Below are 26,397 nucleotides of genomic sequence, written 5' to 3'. Positions count from 1 at the left end.
TTCAAGTAGATGGGTTTTAGTGTAAGCTTCATTGTGTCACTTTCGACTAGCACAAACGCAGAAACAGGATGAGAAATCACTACAAGTGGATTTACATGGTGAGGATGTAGTACAAGGAAGGGCTCAAACTGTGTCTGCTGAAAACACAAATGAACAAATAAATACAGGAATGGATGACAGGCTTTTCACAGATATATTTCATGGAGATCAGAGATCTGACAATGTAAGTTGTTAAAACACACAAATATTTCTTGTGTTTCCTGGTTATAACCACATGATCTTTGTTTTTCTTTAAAGTTTATTTATTTTGAGAGAGAGAGGCAGAGAAAGAGAGAGAGAGAGAGACAGCACACGCATGTGATTGAGTGAGGGGCAGAGACAGAGGGAGAGAGAGAATCCCAAACAGGCTTCATGCTGTCAGTGCAGAGCCCGACTTCTCGCAAACCAGAAGATCATGACCTGAGCTGAAATCAAGAGTCGGACACTTAACCAACAAAGCCACCCAGGCACCCCTACATAACCATACGATCTTGGGCAATTTAACTTCTTTAAGCCTCAGTTTCCTTATCTATGCAATGGGGATAATAATAAAATATAACTCATAGAGTTGCTGTAAGATTAGAAGAAATCTAAAATGCAAAGATGTAAAGAACTTTGCACACACAGTGAGCGTGTGATAAAAACGTCAGCTGTTATCATTATTATCATCACCACCACTGCCACCACCATCATCTTCATGACCTGGTTCTTGTGAGAGCTCCACTATTAAACTGATTCACTACCTCAGTTCCAATACCTGAATGATGCGAATAAAGATGCCTGACTTATTTGTTATGAGGATCACATGAAATGATGGATGTGACACTCTAATAGATGTGACACAAATGCAAGGTTACTGTAACGTGCTACTCTGTGCTGGAGAATGACAGGAAGGTCCCACAAGCTTCCATTAAGATGTACTGGCGCTAGTGCATTTTCATGAAGCCCACTGCTCCTGTGACCAAAAATCTTACCCTGAAAAACGATGGCTGGTCTGTGACTAAGTACAAAGCTAACTGGTTTATAAATAAGCAAATCTATGACTCATACAGAATAAAATTCAAATCAACTGCCCTGAGCTATTTAAAGCTGAAAGGATTTTAGTTTTCAGTAAAAAAGCCTTCAGAATACTTGATGGCAGCAAACGTTTTTTTAGTGGCATCTATTTTTAAAGTATTTTTTAATTTTAGCACTAGAAGAATTTTGATAAACTGAGTAAGAACTACTAATAAGGAGAGCAGTGACTCAAAGGCAGACTCATATAAGCTACTCGTTAAATCATTCACTAGGAATGAGCATGCAGAACAAATGATTCTAAAAGTTTCCAGTAGCAAAATAAGCAAATAAACAATCTGTATAATCCATTTCAAAAAATCTCATACCTGACAGGTTGTAAATCAAAACCACTGACACCAAAAGAATCTATTCTGATAGGTTTCATCAACTCCTCTACCGTGGGCAGATCTAAGAGGGAAAAAAAGTTAAAATAGCAACCCCCGAAATTATGTGAATTACTTAATTTATTGTCTAATCCCACTAAGATTACATTTTTTTCTGACCAACAGAACTAACAAAATGATATATACAGTAAACCCAGTTTCCCACTATAAACTTACTCGTACCAAGAAAATTTCCTTTGATTTTTATATTTGAAATATATATATCTATATATTTGACGTATCCATCTACATCAATATCAAATATATGCGTATGGGTATGTCCATACATGCACACACATTTGTTAAATATATTATTTAGTTGATCCCCAAATATTATTCTCTATTTAAAAAATTACTTTAGTATATGCATAAGGAAAAGCATAAAAAATGTGCACTCAGGTGATTTTCTGATTTGGTCAAGGCATACTGAAAGAGGAAGTGAAATTTTATCTTGTGTTCAGCTCTAACTTTATAGTTAAACTACTGATTCCCAAATTTCATTTGAGCAAACCTTTTAAATTAAATTCAGAGATTGAGAAACAATCACTATAGCAAACTATTTAAATTATACCACAAGAGAAACTCTTCAGAGAAGGTCTCAAATTAACTTTTACCAGATTCTGTAGTAGAGATGTTTTTAGAGGACTCTTCATTTTCTTGAGGATAATCTTTCACTGAGCTCTTGGTATTTTCCAATGCATTACTCTCAATTCTTTGTTCATCTGTATCTCCCAAAGACTGGGCTACCTGACAATAAGCCTGATGTAGAGCTTCTATGTCACTATTGCTTTGTCCATAAGAAACACCTGTTGAAATAAATGTAATCTCCAGTATAATCACACAAATACGTGAGAAACATAAACCACTAATAGCATCCGTTAGTGTGTTAGGAATGGTGAACAAGGTTGTAGGACAACAGCAACATTATAAACACAAGAGTTAAATACAAACATTGGTAATACGTAGCTATAGCCTACCAGTATGAAAACGTAACGCTCAATAACTCTTTAGCAAGGTAAGATGTGTCCTGACATGGTAACTGTGAACTCTGATTCCACTGGTTACTGCCTTCTCTTCCTACTACCCTTAATAAACCCCATTACATTGGATACAACTATCCCTAAATTTCCTAACTGACAAAATCGTTCAAGAATTCTGTCTTTCCCTTACCATTACCATTCTCTCTCACTTTTGCACTCTCTCTCTGCTTCCCAGTGCCACCAAGTATCCTACAGTCTGCATTTCTTTAACTGAAATTCACTCCTCTAACTCTGCAATCCAGTATGTGTTCCAATATCCTGCTAAAGCTGTTATAATCAAAAGTAATTTTCTAATAGTCACATCTAGCCATCTTCAATTTCTCCAACCCTGTGAGACGTCAGACACTGTGCTTTCCTGGGAACTGCTTCTTTTGTATAGCCTCTTCTTCCTGTGCTTCCCAGCACTCTGATGGCTACCTCTTTGTGCTTTCTGGTAAATGGTTCATCTTAGGGTTCCATCTTTAGCCCTCTTTTTTAAACCTCTCACTTATTTTTTTTTTAGCTGGCTAATTTTATCAAGACCCTTAGCTCAACTATTACCCATATGCTTGTGACACCCAAATCTATGTCTTTTGTCCTTACCTCTTTTTTGAATATTAAACCTTCTAACAGATATTTACACTGTTCTATAAGTAAATCAAATCTAGCATATTCCCAACTGAATTAATTGTATTCCCCAACAAAACTTGTTCTACTATCAGTATTTTGGGAATGGTATCACTATTCACCCAGTCATCCAAAATAGAAAACCTGATGTCATTGTTCACTCTTCCTTCCCTATTAACCTTCTCCTCCTCCTACCAATTGATAAATAAATTCTGGAGAAAAGAATTTTAAGACAATATGACAATAATGATCTAAAATTTTATAAGTATTTTTCTTACTCATTTTGTACCTTTTACTACCAATACTGTAATTTTCAAAATTAGAGAAAAGGTAAAAGAGTCATAGAAGAGTGTGGAAAAAGAAGAGAAAAAGGGTGAGTAGTCTCCTCTTCTGCTTATACTCATGATTCATCAAATAGTGCTTAAAAATAAAATAGATGTAGCTTCATCAGCAAAGGGCTGACTTCTCTGCTTTTTAACTTACAAAGAAAGGACTTTATGTAGTTATTTTATATATTATTACAAGTTAAAAGCTCCCTAATTTTTCTACTTTAGGAAGTTGACAAATGTCAAATCCTCTGATGCAGAGACAAGGATCTAGTCGTGAAGTAATACTGTCATCCTGGGACTGCTCCTGTCATGCAGTCATCGCACAAAAGGGTACCTGCCCATGAGACAAATGAAAATAAGCAAAAAGCTGGATCTGGCCCCCATTTTCACAGTTACCAACCTTTCTAAAACAATAAAGCACAAAGAATTTCAAAAGTAATACCTTTTTAAAAAGATGGTCTTTGAGAATGTATCAACTAAACTGAGGTTTCTTAATTCTAGAAGAAAGTGGTAAAAAACAAAACAACCTTCTCATTTTTCAGTTCTTTTTTTTTTTAATTTTTTTTTTTTAACGTTTTATTTATTTTTGAGACAGAGAGAGACAGAGCATGAATGGGGGAGGGTCAGAGAGAGGGAGACACAGAATCTGAAACAGGCTCCAGGCTCTGAGCTGTCAGCACAGAGCCCGACGCAGGGCTCGAACTCACGGACCGCGAGATCATGACCTGAGCTGAAGTCGGACGCCTAACCGACTGAGCCACCCAGGCGCCCCTCATTTTTCAGTTAACACAAGTTCAGATGCTGATCTGAAGATTTTCAAGTGTATTTTTGAAATAGTAGGTAAACTCAATACCCCACAACTAATAAGTATTTATACTGTATGCCTTCAGGTTTTTTATTATGATTTCTACCATTAATAGAGGGTTGATATAAATAACAGTGATGAGAACCATATAGTTGCTACTGCTTGTTGAATCTTAACAATATATTAGGCACTACACATTCCCTCAGTTGACCAACACAAGGTCTCATTTTAAAGAAGAGGAAACAGGCTTAGAAGCATCAATTGTCCAGTGTCACACAGCTGATAACTGGCAAGGCTGGAAATACAAATCTAAGGCTATATGACAATAAGATCGTATATCCTCCAGTAATAACAAATTATTTCTGAGTCAAGAACATTTAAGAAATAAGACCAGAAAACTACACCTTTATAAAACTGCTTGAATCATCTTACTAGAGTTTTTACATTCAGCAATACCTTAAAAAAAATTGTTTATAACCTACAGCAGTGGTTTTCATACCATGTTTTACAAAATCATAGTTTCTCAGAGAAAATCATGGATTCTACAGATGTTTGACTGAAATTTCATTTTAAATTGTTCTTTAACACATAAAAATAGAAATTAATCTGTACATTCCAATGTGCCATTTATGGAATATTTTGAAAACCATCAGAGTGATAACTTTGGCCTCCTGCTTTGTTTTCATGTACATCTTAGAATGCAGTTCCTCTGACCATTCTGTATATATATGAATTTCCTATAACGTATCACTGATTAGAAAAGCTTTAATTCTATATTGGTCTTTTTAAAAGAATTCATGCCGGGGGCACCTGGGTGGCTCAGATGGTTAAGTGTCCGACTTTGCCTGAGGTCGTGATCTCAAGGTTCATGAGTTTGAGCCCCACATAGGGGTCTCTTGTTGTCAGCACAGAGCCTGCTTCAGATCCTCTGTCCTCTCCCTCCTTCTGCCCCTCCCTCACTCCCTCTTTCTCTCTCAAAAATAAATAATTTTTTAAAAAATGTAAGAGTTAAAGAATTCATATCGACTTACTGAAAACTGCATGTAAGGCTGACTATCATAACACATATGTGACATCTACTTAAACAGTAAGACTGAAGAACATGTGCTCAGCACATGATTTCATTATGGTGAATATTCAACTGGGTAATAACAAGAAATGAGTAACATGATTTTGTTGTAATTTTTTTACTTTCATATTTATATTTTTAAATGGAAGTGGATGAAACAAGATAGTGGTGACTTTTGGAACGGCAGTAACTACAAATAAGACCTTGAGTGGACTTTGCCCTCTGTTTTTTGATCTGGTTACTGGTTACATGGGTGTATTCATGCTATGAAAATTCATCAGGTGGCACTATTATGATACATGAACTTTTCTATGGGTATATTATACTCCAATAAAAAAGAAGAAATAAAAAATAAAATAAAGTAAAAATAAAATGCAAGCAGATGTTTAGAGTTCACTAGGGATTTATCATTTCTATTGTTCTTTTGTTCCAAGTATCTGGATTGGTTTAATTGACCATACTGGTCAACTGAGACTTTCAAAGCAAGATGATTAAAAAGTTCTCATTTGCAACATTTATGCAGTAAACCAAGATTTTTTTTTTACATTATACAACAAACATAAAATATACAAACATATCAGAAGTCTGATGATAATACAAGAACTACAACAAAAAAAGAATATAACAAATATCTGAGGTGCGTAGGTGGCTCAGCCAGTTGAGCGTCTGACTCTTGATTTCGGCTCAGGTCATGATGTCACCACTCGTGAGTTTGAGCCCTGTGATGGGCTCTGTGCAGACAGTGCAGTGTCTGTTTGCAATTCTCTCTCTCCCCCTCTCCCACTCACGCTCTCTTTCTCTCTCTCTCTCAAAATAAATAAACTTAAAAAAAAGAATACAACAAATATCTGAAACTTATGATTTTAAAAAACTCAAAATACCATTACTGTTCTCACTAACTTTATAAATAAACATTATAAATGTAAACATTTAGATTTATACTGATAAAACACCATTTTTATCTACACAGAGAATACTACATGAGATTTCATTTGCAGGTAAGGATTCCACCGCTTTACAAGTTTGAAAAGGCATGGTTCAATGTACATTAGAATTTTGGAATGTGATTTAACTTTTTCCTGCACAGAGGAAAAAATGAAAAGCAAAGTAAGACCAAAATCTCATTTCTCCTACATGTTCCAAATTTAACAGAATACTCTAGAGGGGCAGAGAAAATTATTTAATATTACCTATAGTATTACACTTTGTATCAACAGCTTTCATACATTTATTTTTTATTAAAAACAGACTTTACTTGGCCTAGTAGCATTAAGTGTCACCATTATCAAATTCAGATTACTTAAGTTGTTAAATATGGTAAAAAATGTGGGATTTAAATTTTTATTGTTGATATAGCTATTACATATATTATTATATATTATATTTCCTTATCTAGAAATAAAGTCATTTAGTCATAAACTCCTATGTATTTAGAGAACAGTTTTTCACTTTTACCTGTTCCTGTCATTTCATTATCAGTCATTTCTGGCAGGGACTTTGGCTTAGTTGCTCTGTCCTGTTCATCAAGGTTGACCTCTGCAACAGAGTCTAAGGAATCAAGCAGTACCACTAGAACAATATAAAAAAAAAAAAAAAAATTAGAGCAATTGTACAGTTCCTTCAATTTAGTATTTTAATCATATGCAAGCTGTATAAAAACAAAGATATTTACATGTAAAGAGTATATAATCATATATCTGTAATAAGTATGATCACATTAACACACATAACTATACTTATATACAAATCTAATGTACATTTATGTGTGGGATGCAAAGGGCCCGTGAAAAATAACAAAAAGGTATTCTCCCCACCCAACTTTATTGAGATATAGTTGACAGTTAAAAATTGTATATATTTGGGGCGCCTGAGTGGCTTTAGTTGGTTAAGCATCCGACTATGGCTCAGGGCATGATCTCATGGCTCCTGAGTTCAAGCCCCGTGATGGGCTCTGTGCTGACAGGGATTCTCTCTCTTTCCTACTCTCACTTGTGTGGGCTCGCTCCCTCTCAAAATAAATAAACTCAAAAAATTGTATATATTTAATGAGTAAATTTGATGTTTTGACATATGTATACACTGTGAAATAATGACCACAATCAAGTTAATTAATATATCCATTACCTTATATAGTTACCTTTTGTGTGTGCGTATGGTGACAACAATTCAGATTTCCCCTCTTATCAAATTTCAAGTATTAAGTATAATCATGCTGTTGTACATTAGATCTCCAAAACTTACTTCTCTTGTATAACTGAAACTTTGTACTCCTTAACTAACATCTTCCCATATCCCCCTCCCCTAGCTCCTGGTAACCATCATTCTACTCTCATTTCTACAAGTGTAACATTTTTAGATTCCACATATAAAGTTTTTTTTTTAACGTTTTATTTTTGAGAGAGAGAGCGAGCGAGCGAGCAAGCATGAGCGGGGCAGGGGCAGAGACAGACAGAGAGGGAGACACAGAATCTGAAGCAGGCTCCGGGCTCTGAGCCTTTATTGTTTTAGAAAGGTTGGTGGGGCACCTGGGTGGCGCAGTTGGTTAAGCGTCCGACTTCAGCCAGGTCACGATCTCGCGGTCCGTGAGTTCGAGCCCCGCGTCAGGCTCTGGGCTGATGGCTCGGAGCCTGGAGCCTGTTTCTGATTCTGTGTCTCCCTCTCTCTCTGCCCCTCCCCCGTTCATGCTCTGTCTCTCTCTGTCCCAAAAATAAAAAAAAAAAAAAAAAAAAACGTTGAAGAAAAAAAAGAAAGGTTGGTAAAGCTCTGAGCTTTTAGCAAGTTGTAATCTTTTTGCTGGTGGAGGGTCTTTCAGTCTTGATGGCTGCTGATCGATCAGGAGTGGTTGCTAAAGGTGGGGGTGGCTGTGGTACTTCCTTAAAGCAAGACGACAGTGAAGTTTGACACATTGACTCTTCCTTTCACGAATGATTTCTCTGTAGCATAGAGAACTTCTTTACCCACAGAACTTTCAAAATTGGAGTTGATCTTCTCAAACCCTGCTGCCCCTTTATCAATGAGGCTTATGTAATATTCTAGATCCTGTGCCGTCATTTCAACAAACTTCACAGCATCTTCAGCAGGATGAGATTCTCTCAAGAATCTACTTTTCCTCATCCCTTCAAGTTTGACCCTAAGGTTTCAACAATTCAGTCACACATTCAGGCTCCACTTCTAATTCTTATTTTCTTGCTGCTTCTGCCACATTTGCACTTAACTTCCTCCACTGAAATTGTGAACCACTCCAAGTCATCCACAAGGGTTGGAATCAACTTCTTCCAAACTCCTGTTATATGTTGGGAACATTCTTCCTCTAAGTCATGAATCCTTAATGTTCTTAATGACATCCGGAATGGTGAATCCTTTCCAGAAGGTTTCAATTTACTTTGCCCAGATCCATCAGAGGAATCACTAAGTAGCCCAACTATAGTTTTATGAAACGTAATTTTTAAGTAAGACTTAAACATCAAAATTACTCTTTGATACATGGGCTGTAGAATGGATGTTGTGTTATGAAACACGGGCATGGGAATAACATGAATCTCATACCTCTATCAGAACTCTTGGATGATCAAGTGTATCATGGCCTATCTCGATTTTTGACATGCCTTCCTCGTTGAGCTTAATCATTTCTAGCCTCAGATTTAAAGTGAGAGACGTGTGGGGTGCCTGGGTGGCTCATGCAGTTAAGCATCTGACTCTTGGTTTTGGCTCAGGTCATGGCCTCATGGTTTTGTGAGTTCGGGCCCCACATCAGGCTTTGTGCTGGCAGCACGGAGCCTGCTTGGGATTCTGTCTCTTCTCTCTCCGCCCCTCCCCCACTTGTACTGTCTTGGTGTCTTTCAAAATAAAACTTAAAACAATTTTTAAAAAATAAAGGGAAAGACATCTGATTCTTCCTTTTACTTAAAACATTTAGAACCACTATAGGATTCTTAACTGGCCTAAATTCAATATTGTTTGTCTCAGGTAATAGGGAATGCTGAAGAGAGGTAGAGAGATGGGGTAAGAGCCAGTCAGTGGAGCAATCAGAACACAACATCTATAGATTAAGTTTGCCATATTACATGGGCATGGTTCATGGTGCCCCAAAACAATTACAAAAGTAACATCAAATATCACTAGTTACAGATTGCTATAACAAATATAATAATGAAAAAGTTTGAAAAACTCCAAAAATTACAAAAATTTGACACAGAAACACGAAGTGAGCAAATGCTGTTGGAAATATGGCACTGATATATTGGCTTGCTTGACGCAGTGTTGCCACGCTGCATAGTATCTGTGAAGCACAATAAAGCAAAGAGCAATAAAATGAGGTATGCCTGTATTAAAGAGACTATCCTTTCTTCATTGTACATTCTTGGCCCTCTTCTTGTAGATCAGTCATAGATCAGTTGACTACAGATGTGTGTATTTATTTCTAGGCTCTATTCTGTTGCAATGGTTTTATAGGTCTGCTTTTCTGCCAATAACATACTGTTCTGATTACCATGGTTTTGTAATATATTTTGAAATCAGGGAGGATGATGCCTCTAAGCATTGCTCTTTCTCAAGCTTGCTTTGACTATTTGGAGTCTTTCGTGGTTCCCTATGAATTTTAAAATTGTTTTCTATTTCTATAGGGAACGCTATTGGGATTTTGATAGGGATTACCTCGTAGACTTGTATATCACTTTAGGCAGTCAGGACATTTTAATAGTATTAATTCTCCCAATCCATGAGCACAGGATGTCTTTCCATTTATCTATGTCTTCTTCATGTTTTCTAATTTTCACTGTAAAAATCTTTCACTTCTTTGATTAAATTTATTCCTAAGTTTTTTATTCTGTTTTTTGTTTATAAAAACAACATTAAGTTTTGTATGTTGATTTTTTTTAATCTGGAAACTTAATTCATTAATTCTGCCAGTTGTCTTTAGGGTTTCCTATGTATGTGATCATGCCATCTGCAAATAAATACAATTTTACTTCTTCCTTTCTGATTTGGATGCCTTTTATTTCTTTTTCTTGTCTGCTGTGACTAGAACTTCTAGTACAATGCTGAACAGAAGTGTGAAGAGGAGGAATCTTCGCCTTATACTGAACCTTAAAGAGAAAGTTTTCAGTTTTTCACCTTTGATTAAAATGTTAGCTACAGAGTTTTCACACATGGCCTTTATTGTGTAATTTCTATTTTGTTAAGAATTTTAATCATGAATGGATGTTGAACTCTGTCAAATGGATTTTTTTGTGTGTAAGATGCTCCAGGGTTTTTATTGTTTTAGTTTTTATTTAAATTCCAGTTAGTTAACATACAACATAATATTAGTTTCAGTTGTACAATACAGTGAATGCTGAAGTTCAATGCTTCCATACAACTCACCAAACAAATGCATTCCTTAATCCCTATCAGCTATTTAACCCATCCCCCCAACAAACTGGTAACCATCAGTTTGTTCTCTATAGTTAAGGGTCTGTTTCTTGGTTTACCTCCCTCTCTCTTCCCCGCCCCCCCCCCCCCTTTGTTCATTTGTTTCTTAAATTCCACATAGGAGTGAAATCATATGGTATCTGTCCTTCTCGGACTTATCTCGCTTAGCATAATACTCTCCTATCATTTGCAATGACATGGGTGGAGCAATGTATTTTCTTTCATTTTGTTAATGTGTTTTAACATATTGACTGATTTGCATATTCATATTGATGTCTTAAAATCATCTATGATGTAAGTGTTTACACCATAAACACAAGCACGCTGTCCAAAACAGGCTTTTTTCTTTTCTTCCAGAATATAGCTGTTAAACATATACCAACATAACCACTGGTTGAGACTCTGTAAATTACACTTTCTATTGTTAATTAACCATCTTTTTATTCCCCTCTTTGGCTTTATTGAGGTATAACTGAAAAACAAAGCTGTAATATATTTAATGTGGAAAATGTGATGATTTATGTAAATTGTGAAGGGATTCTTACAACTGAGTTAATTAAGGCATGCATCACCTTTTTGGTGAGAACAGCTAAGTTCTACTCTCTTAGCAAATTTTAATTATATAACAAACACAATTGTACTTATGTTATATAGATTCTCAGACTTTTTTTTTCTCAGACTTTTTTTTTTTTAATCTTGTAACTGAAAGTTTATACTTTATTAATCTCTCCTCATTTTCCCCACCCCTCAGCTCCTAGCAACCTCATTCTACTGTTTCTGGGTTCAACTTTTATTTTTAAACTCTATCTGTAAGTGATACCATGCAATATTCACCTTTGTCTTGCTATTTAATATAGCCAAGTGATACATACTGTTGCAAATAACAGAATTTCCTTTAGGACTCAACATTTCATTAGTATATATGTGTCACATTTTCATTCATCCACTGACAGACATTTAGCTTGTTTCCATACTTGGCTATTATAAATAATGCTGCAAAGAACAGGGGACTATAGATATCTCTTTGAGATAATAATTTTGTTTTCTTTGGATATATATCCAGAAGTGGGACTTTGGATCACGTAATAGTTCTATTTTTAATTTTCTGAGGAGTCTTCATACTGTTTCCTGTAGTGGTTATACCAGTTTACATTCTCACCAACAGCAAATAAGAGTTCCCTTTTCTCCACATCCTAGTCAGCATTTGTTATCTCTAATCATTTTGAAAACTGTCATCCTGACAAGCATGATGTAATATCTGTGTTTTTTTCTTTTAATTTTTTTAATGTTCATTTATTTTTGAGAGAGAGAGACAGAGAGCGAGCAGGGGAGGGCAGAGAGAGAAGCAGACACAGAATCCAAAGCAGACCCCAGACTCTGAGTTGTCAGCACAGAGCCCAACGCAGGGCTTGAACTTACGAACCATGAGATCATGACTTGAGCTGAAGTCAGACACTTAACCAACTGAGCCACCCAGTTGTCCCTCACTGTGGTTTTTAATGGCATTTCCCTGATAATTAGTGAAGTTAAGCATCTTTTTATGTGCCTGTTGGCCATTTTTTGGCTATTAGTTTGTATGAGTTCCTTGTATGTTTTGAATATTAACCCTGTACTGGATATGTAGTTTGCAAATACTTTCTCCCATTCCACAGAATGCTTTTTCATATTGTTCATGGTTTCCCTTGCTGTGCAGAAGCTTTTTAGTTTGATGCAATCAACCTCATTTATTTCTGCTTTTGGTATGAAATCTAAAAAACTGTTGCCAAGACCAGTATCAAAGAGCTTATCCCATGTTTTCTTCTATGGGTTTTACAGTTTTAGGTCTTATGTTCAAGTGTTCAATCCATTGAGTTCAATTTTGTGTATGGGGTAAGACAGGGTCAAGTTTTATCTTTTGCATGTGGCTATCCAGCTTTCCAAACACTATTTACTGAAGAACTATTCCTTTTCTCACTGTGTATTCTTTGTACCACTATCAATAACTAATTGACCATATATGCATGTATTTATTTCTGGACTTTCCGTTGATCTATGAGTCTTTCTAAAATGTCAATACCATACTATTTTGATTACTATTCCATTGATCTATGTGGTTTTTTTATGCTAATACCATACTATTTTGATTATTGTAGCTTTGTAATGTATTTGAAATCAGGAAGTGTGATACCTCCAGCTTTATTCTTTTTTCTCAAGATTCCTTTGGCTATTTGGGGTCTTTTTTGGTTCCATGTAAATTTTAGGATTATTTTTCCTATTTCTGTGAAAAATGCCATTTGAATTTGATATGGATTGCATTGGATCTGTAGATCACTTTAGGTAATACAGACATTTTAACATTAATTCTTCTAATCAATGAACACAGAGTATCATTTATTTGTGTGTTCTTTAATTTCTTTCATCAATATTTTATAGTTTTAAGTGTACACCTCTTTCACCTTCTTGGTTAGTTTATTCCCAAATATTTTATTCTTTTTCATGGTATTGTAAATGGGATTGCTTTCTTGTGGTTTTCTTTTTTGGAGGTGTCTTTGTCTGGTTTTAGTTATCAGGGTAATGCTAGCCTCATAGAATGAGTTTGGAAGAATTCCCTCTTCCATTTTTTTTGGAAGATTCTAAGAAGAATTGATATGAATTCATCTTTGAATATTTGGTAGAATTTACCCATAATGCCATCTGCTCCTAGCGTTTAGAAAAATAATATATTCTTACATATAACAGGAAGGATTCAAGACAAGCATAAGGGACCTATCATTGAGAAAATCTGTGGACTTTAATTCATTAAAGATATTTAAAAACAAAAGACAGATAGCAATTTGTGCAGAATTATTTTGATACTATTCTGAATAGACCAATTTTTGCTATCTAAATATGTGAATATGTAATATTTACCATTAGCCAGCATGCCAGTTTTCTCTTCTTCCTTAATTAAAAGAAGAAAATAATCATATTATTTGAAACCAAAATTACATAAAATGACCACAATGCAAATAGTAGCAAAATTTGAAAACCAGTGTTTTACTCCATCATGAGAAAGAAATATATCTTCCAGATTTCTTTTATTACTCCCATTCACTAATAATTTTACAAGACTAGAGAACATAGCTATGAAAGAACTTCAGGACTGTAGCAATTACCAATTAATTTAGGCCTTTATAAGCCTTGTTTAAAGAATCTTGATGCCATCTGCTCATTCACCTTGCTTAGAAATTCTATTTTTTGAACTCCAAGATAACATGGATACTTTATATAAGATTCTTGCTATAACATCATCAATCACTTTTCTCTTCTTTTCAAAATTAATGATCAACTATAATTTGTAGTCTGTTTCAGTTACATTTTGAGAGACAAAATTTTCAAAGAGGCAGGCCACCAAATGGCAAGATAATTGAAATTTATCAAAATTATAAATTCCGTTAGAATAAGTTTTATAATTAGTGTCACCTACATTCTCCACTTGGATAGGCAACATGTAGGATTGATTATTCCATAATAACAGAGCTTTAATTCCTTCTACACTGACACATTTTTATGCAGGCCTATATTTTCTTTTCTTTTTCTCTTTTTTTTTTTTTTTTAAGAGAGAGAGAGTGCATGCCTGAGCAGGGGAGGGGGCACAGAGAGAGGGAATCTCAAGCCTGCTCCACCCTCAGCATGGATCCTGACGTGGGGTTCAATCCCACAACCCTGGGATCACGACCTGAGCCAAATCCAAGAGTCAGATGCTCAAATGAATGAGCCACCCAGGCACCCCTATATTTCCTTAATATATCAAACCACTGTGTCTTCTACTGACTTATTTTTCATAAAATATTTAAATTGCCATATTCCAAATATAAATGCTAGTAAGCTTCTAAGGAAAGCCAGCAGATCACATTAATCTTCATGTATTTCTAAAGGTCTTATTTTCCCCACTAAACTGAGTGATATAGAGACAACTAGTGACAAAGCACCAGGTATATTTAAAATGAGAGTATCTATTGATACCTGGGAAGTATTTCTTGCTTCTGTTTAGACAGTCTATGGTTTCACACATGTTTAAAACATGCAGTCCCCAAAGAGACCTGACTATATAGATCAAGACTAACATAATGGGGCGCCTGGGTGGCTCAGTCGGTTGGGCGTCCAACTTCGGCTCAGGTCATGAACTCGCGGTTCGTGAGTTCGAGCCCCATGTCGGGCTCTATGCTGACAGCTCAGAGCCTGACTGGAGCCTGTTTCAGATTCTGTGTCTCCCTCTCTCTCTTTGACCCTCCCCCATTCATGCTCTGTCTCTGTGTCAAAAATAAATAAACGTTTAAAAAAAAAAAAAAAGACTAACATAACAAATAGTAATTATCCTACTTGTTAATATAGGTAGCTTCAGAGAGTTCTATATGGCAGACATTATGTAGTAATACCCTTAGCCAATCTTGCTAAGAACTAAGAAGAGATCTGAAGTATAGCAACACTGAATATGAATGAAGTAATGAATTAATTCATGATCTTAGTCTAATAAGTTTCAGACAGTAATGTCACTACTAGCATAAATACTGAGGAGAGATGTTTTTTGTATTTCACAAGGACAAGATCTACCAAAGAAAGTGTAGCTTAATATACCTGTTTAAAAATTAGATTTGAGATTTCAATTAAAATTTTAATTTTTAAAGCTTAAGGAAATTACTTGCCAAAAGAGATCCTCTAGAAAATCAATTGCCAGGGGCACCTGGGTGGCTCAGTCAGTTGAGCATCTGACTTTGGCTCAGGTCATGATCTCGCAGTTTGTGGGTTCAAGCCCTGCATCGGGCTCTGTGCTGACAGCTCAGAGCCTAGAGCCTGCTTCAAATTCTGTGTCTCCTTCTCTCTCTCTGTCCCTCCCCTGTTCATGTTTTGTCTCTCTTTGTCTCTCAAAAATAAATAATGTTAAAAAGTTTTAAAAAAAGAAAGAAAATCAATTGCCAAATTTATTACAATTGACATCCTGAATTAAGAAAATGTCTGAGTGTTAAGAGACCTATAGCTTTACAACAATGAGAAAGACAATAAAGAACTTTGTATTTTGAGCTCTCCATATAGTGACAGTCAGCTAAGGTGATGAAAGAAATTTCAAAACTGTCAAATATATAATTGATGCATCACCTGTTTGGGTACATGTATTTTTTCAGATTTGGGATTTTCTTTGGAATTAGTCTCTTCTTTAGTGGTCAAAGGTGCATCAATATCCTCCTCGTCTTCAAAATCATCACTGTAATTTTCTGAAGAAAATAATTTAAAAAGATACAAGAATCACACTGTTAAAAAAGTCATATTCCAATAAACGACTGCTGAGTTCCAAAGAAAGGAGACTGCATAAGAATACTTTGCTGAAATATTTACATAAAGATATCTTTAGAGAACATTTTTTTTGCAAAGATTTAATCAGAATTCAATCCGTAGACTTAAGTTTATTTTGTCATCTTGTACTTTCAAATAGTTATAAGAGTTTTAAATTTTAATCTTTTAAATTATTAACAGACTAAAAATTTCTAGAACTGTCCAAAAATTTTTATATCTTTAAAACAAACTTTAACACTAAAGACAAAGTCTCAAATACCCTACTTATAAAAGGCAGTGCTTTTTTGAAACCTTGATGTTGTTAAACACAATTGTTAAATTTGCTTATTTTTTTGATTTTTTTTTTTTTTTTTTTGTCTGTGTAGGTTATTTCCAATGTAAGCCTGAAACAGTACCTATGAAAGGTCTATCTCTAGCCCTTCCCTTGGGTAAATACTGGCTCTACATGACCTAACATTTCCCAATCTTGGGCACTTCTCAGCTAATGTCCCAAATCATATCTCAGTTATGTTACACCAGAAGGGAAAGGTGTGTCCATCTTAACATGATGCCATTAGACTACTTCTGGAGAAGGTGTGGAAGGGACTATCTGGCCAGGATTTCTTCACCAATTAAAAACAATTTTTTTAACGTTTATTTATTTTTGAGAGAGAGAGAGAGAGAGAAAGAAAGAATGTGAGTGGGGGAGGAGCAGAGACAGGGAGACCCAGAATCTGAAGCAGGCTCCAGGCTCTGAGCTGTCAGCACAGAGCCTGACACGGGGTTCAAACCCACAAACTGTGAGATCAGACCTGGGCTGAAATCAGATGCTTAACCGACTGAGCCACCCAGGTGCCCCACTTCCCCAATTTTTAACTTGTTTATTGCCCTTAAAGGAATGACTGAGATCTGTGACCTTTTCAGAGTGGAAACCATCATTCCAGAAATAAACATGACCTTAACTATATTTCAAAAATTAGATAACATTCAGAAACAAGATGGCCTGATGAATGAAAGACTGTATGAGGTACTAGAGAGTCTGCTTCTGGAATGGCTGTCTTTTAGAATGGAGAGGAAAACTTGAGTTTAATTAATAATGAAAATCTGGAAATGAATTTGAGAGGGCTTAGAAGTTAAACAGAGATGTTTCTGAAGGTAAACATCTCTGTTTTATTAGTTCATAAGAATACAAAGTGGGTATAGTACATGAGGTAAATAAACTAGCTTAGTTGTTAACTACTCAATTATCTATATTCTGAGGCTGAGAAGCTGACCTTTGTTTCTCTCCCATATAAGAAAGAACACTGAGATTTTCTAAATATTAGCAGACATAATTAAATTTGCAAAACAGTTATTTTCTAAATATTAGTAGACATAATTCACAAAACAGCTATCAAGAAATTACTTTGTATTAGACATACTTCTAGATTCTAGAACCAGTATAACATGATTAAAATTCTAATATTCTTCGTGGGAAAGAAAATATGGGAGGGTATGACAATGAACTTAAACAACTATGTGGGATTTGAGAACTACTTGAAATCAACAGAAGGAAAATAGTGTTTGTTTGACTACAAAGAGGCAGTATGCGAAACAGTTTAGATAGTATACCATAGCACTTAAGAGCATAACCAGGAGGGGCACCTGGCTGGCTCAAGTTGGTAAAACATGCAACTCTTAATCTCCGGGTTGTAAATTCAAGCCCCACATTGTGTATAGAGGTTACTTAAAAATAAAGTCTTAGGAGCCAGAAGGCTTGGCTTTAATTCCTGGTTCTACTACTTATAGTCTAGAATCATTGGCAGGTCACAAATCCTCTTTGCCTCATTTTCCCCATCTGTAAAGTGAGGATGCTAATAGCACTTATCTCAAATGGTTGCTGAGAAGATTAAGAGTTAAAGTGTTTAGAAGAGTGGCTGGTATATCATATGCCCTATTTAAAAGTGTTAGCTATTACATTTAGTAATAATTATCTTTGTTAGCATTATTATAGCTAGTGTTGCACTTAATCTGAATCAAAAGTTAATAAGGCCAAATATTATTTTGGATTGGAAAAAGTGCTAATGTGCATTTTTCAAAATTACATTTTGTTAGTTGCATTTTGTAACTGAATCATCTACAGGCAAATACTATAACATATAAATAACCAATCCCTTCTCCAGGAATTTGTCATGAGTAAACTAAGGAAAAATCATTGGTAGATACAGAGATGACAACAAATGAGAAATAAGTGGAAATAAAACAGCGTATCAGAGATTTCAGAAACATTAAGGCAAATTAAGTTTATATAAAAATGAAAGAGTAAAACCACATTGAGAAGGTGGTTTTCACATGAGAAATCCCAGAGATAATAATATGCAGGCTCTTCCATATTGTTTGGAAAACAATGAGAATATTTATTTGTAGTGTTCTAACCTTTTTGAGACAAAGATGTTATACATTCAAGGTACTATTTCTATTATTATATTCCCTAACTTTGCAACTTTGAAAATATTATTTGCATAAATAGAAGAAGTTTTTTAAAATTCAGATAAAGTAAATAACAGTCAATGTATAAGATCTGAATGATAGATTTTGTAGTCATTTTCATTCTTTGTGGGAAAATTTCCCTGAAAATTTTAATTTGAATACGATGCAACCTACAGGACTTTCTCCTCTACTATCCTGGATTTCAAGAACTTTGTAAACAATGAGTAAATTGGACTAAATATATGAAACAACTCTTTACAGACATTGGACAACTGGCAGCACAAAAATATGATTCCTAAAAAAAGAAAAACAAGTGAGGTGAGCCCTATGGAACTTGAAGGTACATACATTCATGAATGTTAAGCAGGGAGGGGAAGATCAGGACAGTCTCACTGTGCTAAGGTGACAGAGATAAGAGCAGAAAACCTGGGCAATTGGAAGTTGTAGGGCAGTAACAGAGGAAATACCTATGTAGAAACAGAGCTCTAAAGATCTGCATGAGGTCTCCTTGAGTCTTTCCTAAATATTAAGTCATATTTGTATAGTTTGAGCAACTGAAAAGCTACAGGCTGGAAAATTCACAGAGCTCACAAGGGGTAGTGAGACTCTGGAGCTCTACCCAGCTGAAGTAGAAAAAATCCTCATTGTTTAATAGGGTCATTCAGTAGGAACCTCAAAAAGGCTGTGCCTTACTCCTAGTGTCAAACTGTACTGTGGAAGTCTACTCTAGACTTCCTCTAATAAAGCACAAGAAAAGCCTTGAAAGGATCAAGCTAGCAAAATCAGTTATCTGCCAGAACAAAGCTCGACACTCTTTATAAGAAGAAAACAAAATGCAGACACTCAACAATGTAAAAGTCTGCAATATCCAACACCCAATAAAAAAAATCACTAAGACTTACAAGGAGGAAAATGTGACCTTAACTAGGAGAAGCAGCAGTCAATAGAAAGAGACCTACAAATGCACAAACATTGGGATCAGCAGAATATGTTTAATGCTAAGAACTTCAAAAATTAACATGAGAAAAGATACTGAAGAAATTTTTTTAAAAAGCCCCAAAACTTTTAGATTGAACTTCTAGACTGAAAGAAAAAAAATATAAGATTCAATGAATTAACAAAAGATCAAAAGAAAGAAGAAAAAAATCAGTGAACCTGAAGACACAGTAATAAAAACTGAAGAACAGACAGGAAAAAAACTTTAAAAAAATGAAAGTCTTAGTTACCTGTGGGGCAAAATTTAGTCATTTCACATAATTATAATTAAAGTCAGAGGGCAGGGGATGACAGAAATAATATTTGAAGAATTAATGGGCAAAACAATTTAAAAAATGTTTTATTTTTTTATTTTAGAGAGAGAGAGAGAGACAAAGTGGGGGAGGAGGGAGGGAGGGAGGGAGGGAGAGGGAGAGAGGGAGAGGGAGAGAGGGAGAGAGGGAGAGGGAGAGAGGGAGAGAGGGAGAGGGAGAGGGAGAGAGGGAGAGAGGGAGAGGGAGAGAGGGAGAGGGAGAGGGAGAGAGGGAGAGGGAGAGGGAGAGAGGGAGAGGGAGAGGGAGAGAGGGAGAGGGAGAGGGAGAGAGGGAGAGGGAGAAAGGGAGAGAGGGAGAGGGAGAGGGGGAGAGGGAGAGAGGGAGAGGGAGAGAGGGAGAGGGGGAGAGAGGGAGAGGGAGAGAGGGGGAGGGGGGAGAGGGAGAGAGGGAGAGGGGGAGAGGGAGAGAGGGAGAGAGGGAGAGGGAGACAGGGAGAGGGAGACAGGGAGAGGGAGACAGGGAGAGGGAGACAGGGAGAGGGAGAGGGAGAGAGGGAGAGGGAGAGAGGGAGAGGGAGAGAGGGAGAGGGAGAGAGGGAGAGGGAGAGAGACAGAGAGAGAGAGATTCTCAAGCAAGCTCTATGCTTAGTGCAGAGCTGGACATGAGGCTTGATCCCACAACCCTGGATCATGACCTGAGCTGAAATCAAGAGCCAGATGCATAACCAATGGAGCCATCCAGGCACCCCATGGACAAAACATTTTTTTAAATTATGATGGAAAGTATAAATCCATAAGGGTGCCTGGGTGGCTCAGTCAGCTGAGCGTCCGACTTCAGCTCAGGTCATGATCTCGAGGTCTGTGAGTTCAAGCCCCACGTTGGGCTCTGTGCTGACAGCTCAGAGCCCGGAGTCTGCTTTGGATTCTGTGTCTCCCTCTCTCTCTGCCCCTCCCCCACTCATGCTGTGTCTCTCTCTCTCCATCAAAAATAAACACTAAAAAAAAAATTAAAAAAAAAAGTATAAATCCATAGATCAATGATGCTCAACCACCTCGAAAGAGGATAAATACAAGAACAGCACACCAAGATACATTATCAAACTGCTTCAAAACCAGGCTAAAGAGAAAATCTTGAAAAAAAAAAAAAAAAGACCCAATATACATTAATCATAATAGGAATTATCATTGATTTCTCACGAGAACTAATACCATAAGACAAAATGAAATTGCTAAAGTGATCAAAGAAAACAAAACTCTAGAAGTTTTTCCTAGTAGACCCAGGTTCTTCATGCTGAAAAAAATTACTACATAGAAACTCAAAATACTAGGTAGTTACCACAGCTGACTCTTGAACATGGTTTTGAACTACAACTGGCTCCACTTACATGAGGATATTTTTCCAGTACAGTACAGTACTGTAAATGTATTTTCTCTTCCTTACAACTTTCTTAATAACATTTTCTTTCCTCCAGCTAACTTTAAAAATACAGTATATAATACACATAGCATACAAAATACATGTTAATCAACTGTTGTGGTTCTCATTAAGGCTTCCCATCAACAGGAAGCTAACAGTAAAGTTTCTAGGGAGCCAAAAGTTACACACAGATTTCTGACTGTGCAGGGGGTCAGCATCCCTAACCCCTATGTTGTGCAAGGTTCAACTGTATTTGAAAGTTGCTAAGATAATCAATCTTAAAAGTTCTTATCTCAAGAAAAAAAATGTTTTGCGCTAGTGATAGATATGAACTAGACTTGCTATGGTGATCATTTCACAATGTATCAAATAATTATGTTGTATGCCTGAAAATAATATCTTACATATCAATTATACTTCAATTTAAAAATTAATTTTTAAAAATCCATTTCAAATAAGAAATTTAAAATCCTCAAATCTATGCAAAAGAATACAAAAAACTAGGAATGATAACTAAGTGGATAAATGTTTTTACATGTATATAAATTTTTTATCTTCCTGAAAAATTTTTTAAATAGACAGTTACAAATAATAATAATAATAATAATAATAATAATAATGCATCATGGAGTTTTAACACATAGAAGAAAAATATATGACAAAAATACCAAAAAGGTTGGGAGGGAGTTTACTGTTTTTAAGACTCACATAAAGTGGTATAATGTTATTTGAATGTACTTTCTTTAATAAGATAAAGATGCACACTGTGAATCATAGAAAAACTAAGAAGAAAATGGGCACCTAGGTGGCTCAGTCGGTTGAATGTCCGACTCTCAGTTTCGGCTCAGGTCATGATCTCATGGTTTCGTGAGTTTGAGCCCTGTGTGGGGCTCTGAGCTGACAGCGTGGAACCTGCTTGAGATTCTGTTTCCCTCTCTCTCTACCCCTCCCCTGCTCACGCTGTCTCTCTCAAAATAAATTAATAATACTTTAAAAAATTTAAAAGAAAAACTAAAAAAAAAAAAAAAATACAGCAAAGAAGTGTAACTAACAAGCCAAAACAAGGGATAAAATGGAATGCTATCAGTACTCAATCCAATAGGCTACAGGACAAAAGCAACAAAACAAACAAATGGCAGAACAATAAACAACCATACCAATGAATTTACTTTTATAAAGGGTAGAAACATTTCAATCAGAAGTCAGAAACTGTCAGATTATTAGATAGAAAAGTAAAATCCAGCTATATACAATCTATGAGAAAATCATTTTAAATATAAAAACAAAGACAAAGACACATTAAAAGTCATAGGACAAAAAGAAATACCTGAAGAGCCAACGCTTTAGAGATACTCGTCCTGGCTCCACAGATTCCCATGGTCCTTTTTCTATCTTCCTAATTGGTCCACCACCCACTCCCAACAAATGAGGCAATAGTGCACTTTCAACAATTTCTTAGTAGCTCAGATTGTAACATAGGCAGTTCACTCTACCCATTCAAAGAAAGCTCTTTCCAAGATACCATTTTCCTTTTAATTATTTTTCTATCAATGTCTTTATTAAAAGTTATACTACCTTTACAAATATTGTAAATTTTAAAACCAATAAAATTACCTGCTAGTTCTTCATGTTTCGATTCATTCTCATGTTTACCTTCAGTTAGTTCTATATTAGCTTGACTACTAAAAAAAAAAAAATTACCTAATTTAGTATTACATGTTAATAATAGGTTCCCATGCAATCTTTCATGTATATTTTTTAAAAATCCCTAACATATATTTTCTTCTCAAGTACTCTTATTCTATCAACAACTAAAAATTTAGGAGCTATAAAGAAAATGTTTTGAAAAGAAAGAATCCTCAAAGCCTAAGACTGTCGCTATCAATTAACACAAAGAGAAAAAATGCCATATTTTTTAACTTTATACACGAATACACACAATTTTACACATAAATGTGTGCCTTTACATGTCTCAGGGCTCAGATATCCTTTATAAACTAAAGATTAGAAACTGACCACGGGGGTGCCTGGGTGGCTCAGTTGGTTAAGTATCCGACTTCGGCTCAGGTCATGATCTCGCGGTTTGTGGGTTTGAGCCCCGTGTTGGGCTCTGTACTGACAGCTCAGAGTCTGGAGCCTACTTCGGATTCTGTGTCTCCCTCTCTCTCTGTCCCTTTCCCACTCACACTCTGTCTGTCTCTCTCTCTCTCAAAAATAAGTGAACATTTAACAAAAGAAAAAAAAAAGAAACTGACTATAAGTTATGAGAACCAGTGAAGTCTACATAGAGGCCGGAAAAGAATGCCAGGTTCAGCATTTACATGTTAACAAGCAATTTAATCATGAAATGGAGGCTGAATACGAGGCCTAAACCTATAAAATCTCAGCAAGGTGACCAAGGAACTTGAGCAAGTTTTAAATAAATTGAGTATACTTTTAGTTCATATACTGTCTTCTTTCAAAGCAAGGACTCCCTTCTACTTTTTTCAGTCCATGAACCCTCTCTTTAGTGAGATCAACAAATCCAAGAAGCTATAAAACTGTAGTAATAATAATAACAGCAGCAAACACTATTGTGTACTCAATGCTATTTAGCACACTAACTGGCCTATTCTAGAACAGAAATATCAGTAGTTAGGAATAATGTTAAGAAATAAAACAAGCTAAGAAATATTGCAAAGGTGCAAAAACCTGTGGCCAATGATCCTGTGTATGCTTAATCTGTGTTGTCACTGTTGGGAGAGGCAATCAGCAGGGGCCCTGAGTGTCCTTGCATGTTCTTGTGGGGTACACCAAGAAAGGAAGGCACAAACCCCTCATTCCTAGGTCATTTCCCAGGATTGTGTGTGCATCAAGCAACCTTGAGAGATGAGGCAGTATCTCCTCTCAGAAAAGGAGCAGGCTTGTTTCCTCTTACTATAAAAGCAATAGATTCCCCAATCTCAGTGATCTTTTCCTGTAAAGCAACCCACCATCCGTGCAGAGAGCCATTATGGACTCTCCATGTTGCCTCTGCAGGCCATGTGGAGCATGGGGGAACTGAGGCAAATAAATGTGAGATGTAGACTGGACTTTTGTTGTGAGAAATAAAGTCCTTTGCTTCTGACCCAGTAAACCGTGTCTATACTCAGCATCCATAAAACTGACCAGCTAATTTGTTAGTTTATAAGTAGGGTAAAAATCTCAAACTCTATACAGTTCGTGACAGTCACTATACTGCTTTACCCCTGGTCTGTGAGAAACTAAGCATCATAAGACCAGGTACTCCAGTAACCAAAGGTTATGATTCTCCTCAGTCTTAATTATAGTTGGTGTTCTTAAAACCTTGAAGATGTGATATGACTTTCATTTATAATTTTAAAAGGTCAAAGGTCGGCTCTATTTACAGATGACCAGCTCAGTCAGCTAGCAGGATTTCCAGGATAAATGAAGTTTCCTGATAATCATCAGGGCCAACCACACACAAAGGTAGGACAGAAACAAAACCTATCTTTTACTCCCTGGTTCCTCCTTTCTTTTCTGTCCCTATTTTCTCTGAGTTTATAACAGCTACCTGAACTTTCTTATTTACCTTATCTGTGGAAAATTGCTTAATAAATTACTTTTGTGGGGCACCTGGGTGACTCAGTCTGTTAAGCATCCGACTCTTGATCTCAGCTCAGGTCATGATTCCACAGTTCGTGAGTTCAAGTCCTGCATCAGGCTCCACACTGACACTGTGGAGCCTGCTTGGGATCCGCTCTCTCCCTCTCTCTCTGCCCCTCTCCTGCTTATGTGCATGCGCTCTCTTTCTCTCTCTCTCAAAATAAATAAACTTAAAAAAAAATAATAAATTACTTTCCTAGTAAGGTCTTTTTGCAGTGTGCCATTAGTCTCAGTAGCATCTCAGGCATGACATTTCACATAGCTGGATGCTGAGTAGGCTCTCAAACACAAATTAACATATTCCATTCATATATAAGAGAAACCATGACCAAAAAAAATGAACAGAGAAAAAAGAGATAAAATAAGATTTAACATGTACCTGTTATAATGTTTATCCATTTAAGTCCATGCATATACCAGCCTTCCAAAAATATGGAAAAACATAAAAATCATTTAATGATAGTTGATATTGTATATATATTACCTATGTAAAGCTTTAAATTGTGTGGAGTCATTAGAATCCAATTCCTTATTTAATCTTGAATAATCAATGGAAGATGTTAAGCCTTCCTCAAGCCTGGCAAAAAATTGCTCCTTTTCCTCTTGTTCCTCTAGTGTGTCCAATCCCAATCCAAGAACACTATGATTGAGTTCAGAAACTATGATCTCTAAATGGAAAAGAATGAATATATTTTTATTAACATGCAGAATTTTGACAAAATTAATTTTAATGGTGCATTTATTGATGTCCTTAATAAAACTTTAAAAATTTAAAAAATACTTTATCTCTTACCCACCAAATACAGATTTATATTCATAATCAATATGTAACATTGTAAGGTTTCTCTCGAGATATAATTCTAAACCTTCCAGGAAGGTATTAAGTATGTTCTACACACTTCAGTAAAGAAGGCTAGAAGATACAATTTAATTTTTATAAAAATTTTAATTATAAGCATAGTAATTAACCTGTCAATTTGTATCCCTCATTTTTCTTACCATTTGTTTCTAAGCTGTCAATACTTAAGATAGAGGTTCCACTGCTCTGAAGAAACTGAATCCTTTCAGGACACTCCTCTTCTATTTCCATAATAGGCTGAGAAGTCTTCTTAGCTTTCACAAAGCTTACATTTGTTCCAAGCTGTCCTAGGGGTGGGATTTAAGATACAGTTGGATATTTATGTTCACAAAACTGTTCTGACCACAATGTATTACCCAGTGATATTGTTACACTAACTTTTTTTTCTGTTATACTAATATTGTGGATAGTAGCTACAAAATAAATCTGGTCCATTTGATAAAAATCCAACACCATTTAATAAAAATCCATCAAACATAAAATTCAAAGAAAAATTACAGTACTATTTATTTGCAGTGTATCTTATGAAATAATTTCAAAAGTTTATACATAATGAAACAAAACTTTAAAAATTACTTGAAAGCACAACTATTTAATACAGTATACCATGCACTGTAAGGATATCTTCTGCCTTATGTGAAGGAAGAGTAAGAAACAACTAGGTGAACGAGAAAGGGGAGACCATTCTGAGTAGGAAGAAGGAAAGGTACAAAGAAAGGGTCAGCAACAGGAG

At 35.8% G+C, this 26,397-nt stretch overlaps 1 protein-coding gene across 4 annotated transcripts in view; it reads right to left on the bottom strand.

Annotated features, from left to right (window-relative positions):
• CEP162 (centrosomal protein 162) overlaps positions 1-26,397 on the bottom strand; it is a 114,174-nt gene that overhangs the window by 71,905 nt on the left and 15,872 nt on the right. For 3 of the 4 annotated variants that reach the window (XM_019442777.2, XM_053904675.1, XM_053904676.1), the window contains exons 1-6: positions 25,290-25,438; positions 15,852-15,967; positions 13,626-13,656; positions 6,783-6,896; positions 2,093-2,284; positions 1,422-1,503 (exon numbers count right to left, since the gene is read on the bottom strand). In XM_019442777.2, coding sequence (XP_019298322.2) covers positions 1,422-1,503; positions 2,093-2,284; positions 6,783-6,896; positions 13,626-13,656; positions 15,852-15,967; positions 25,290-25,320 — 566 coding nt within the window. In that variant the 5' untranslated portion in view covers positions 25,321-25,438. Of the gene's footprint in view, positions 1-1,421; positions 1,504-2,092; positions 2,285-6,782; positions 6,897-13,625; positions 13,657-15,851; positions 15,968-22,774; positions 22,843-25,289; positions 25,474-25,804; positions 25,952-26,397 lie in introns of those variants that run through there. The other variant, XM_019442772.2, reaches the window with a different exon arrangement.

Source organism: Panthera pardus, unplaced genomic scaffold, assembly GCF_024362965.1.
Source record: "Panthera pardus isolate Hobbes unplaced genomic scaffold, ASM2436296v1 HiC_scaffold_17, whole genome shotgun sequence".
NCBI classification, from domain to species: domain Eukaryota; kingdom Metazoa; phylum Chordata; class Mammalia; order Carnivora; family Felidae; genus Panthera; species Panthera pardus.
The sequence above is the reverse complement of the archived record's forward strand: the minus strand, read 5'-3'. Positions and strand labels throughout refer to the sequence as shown.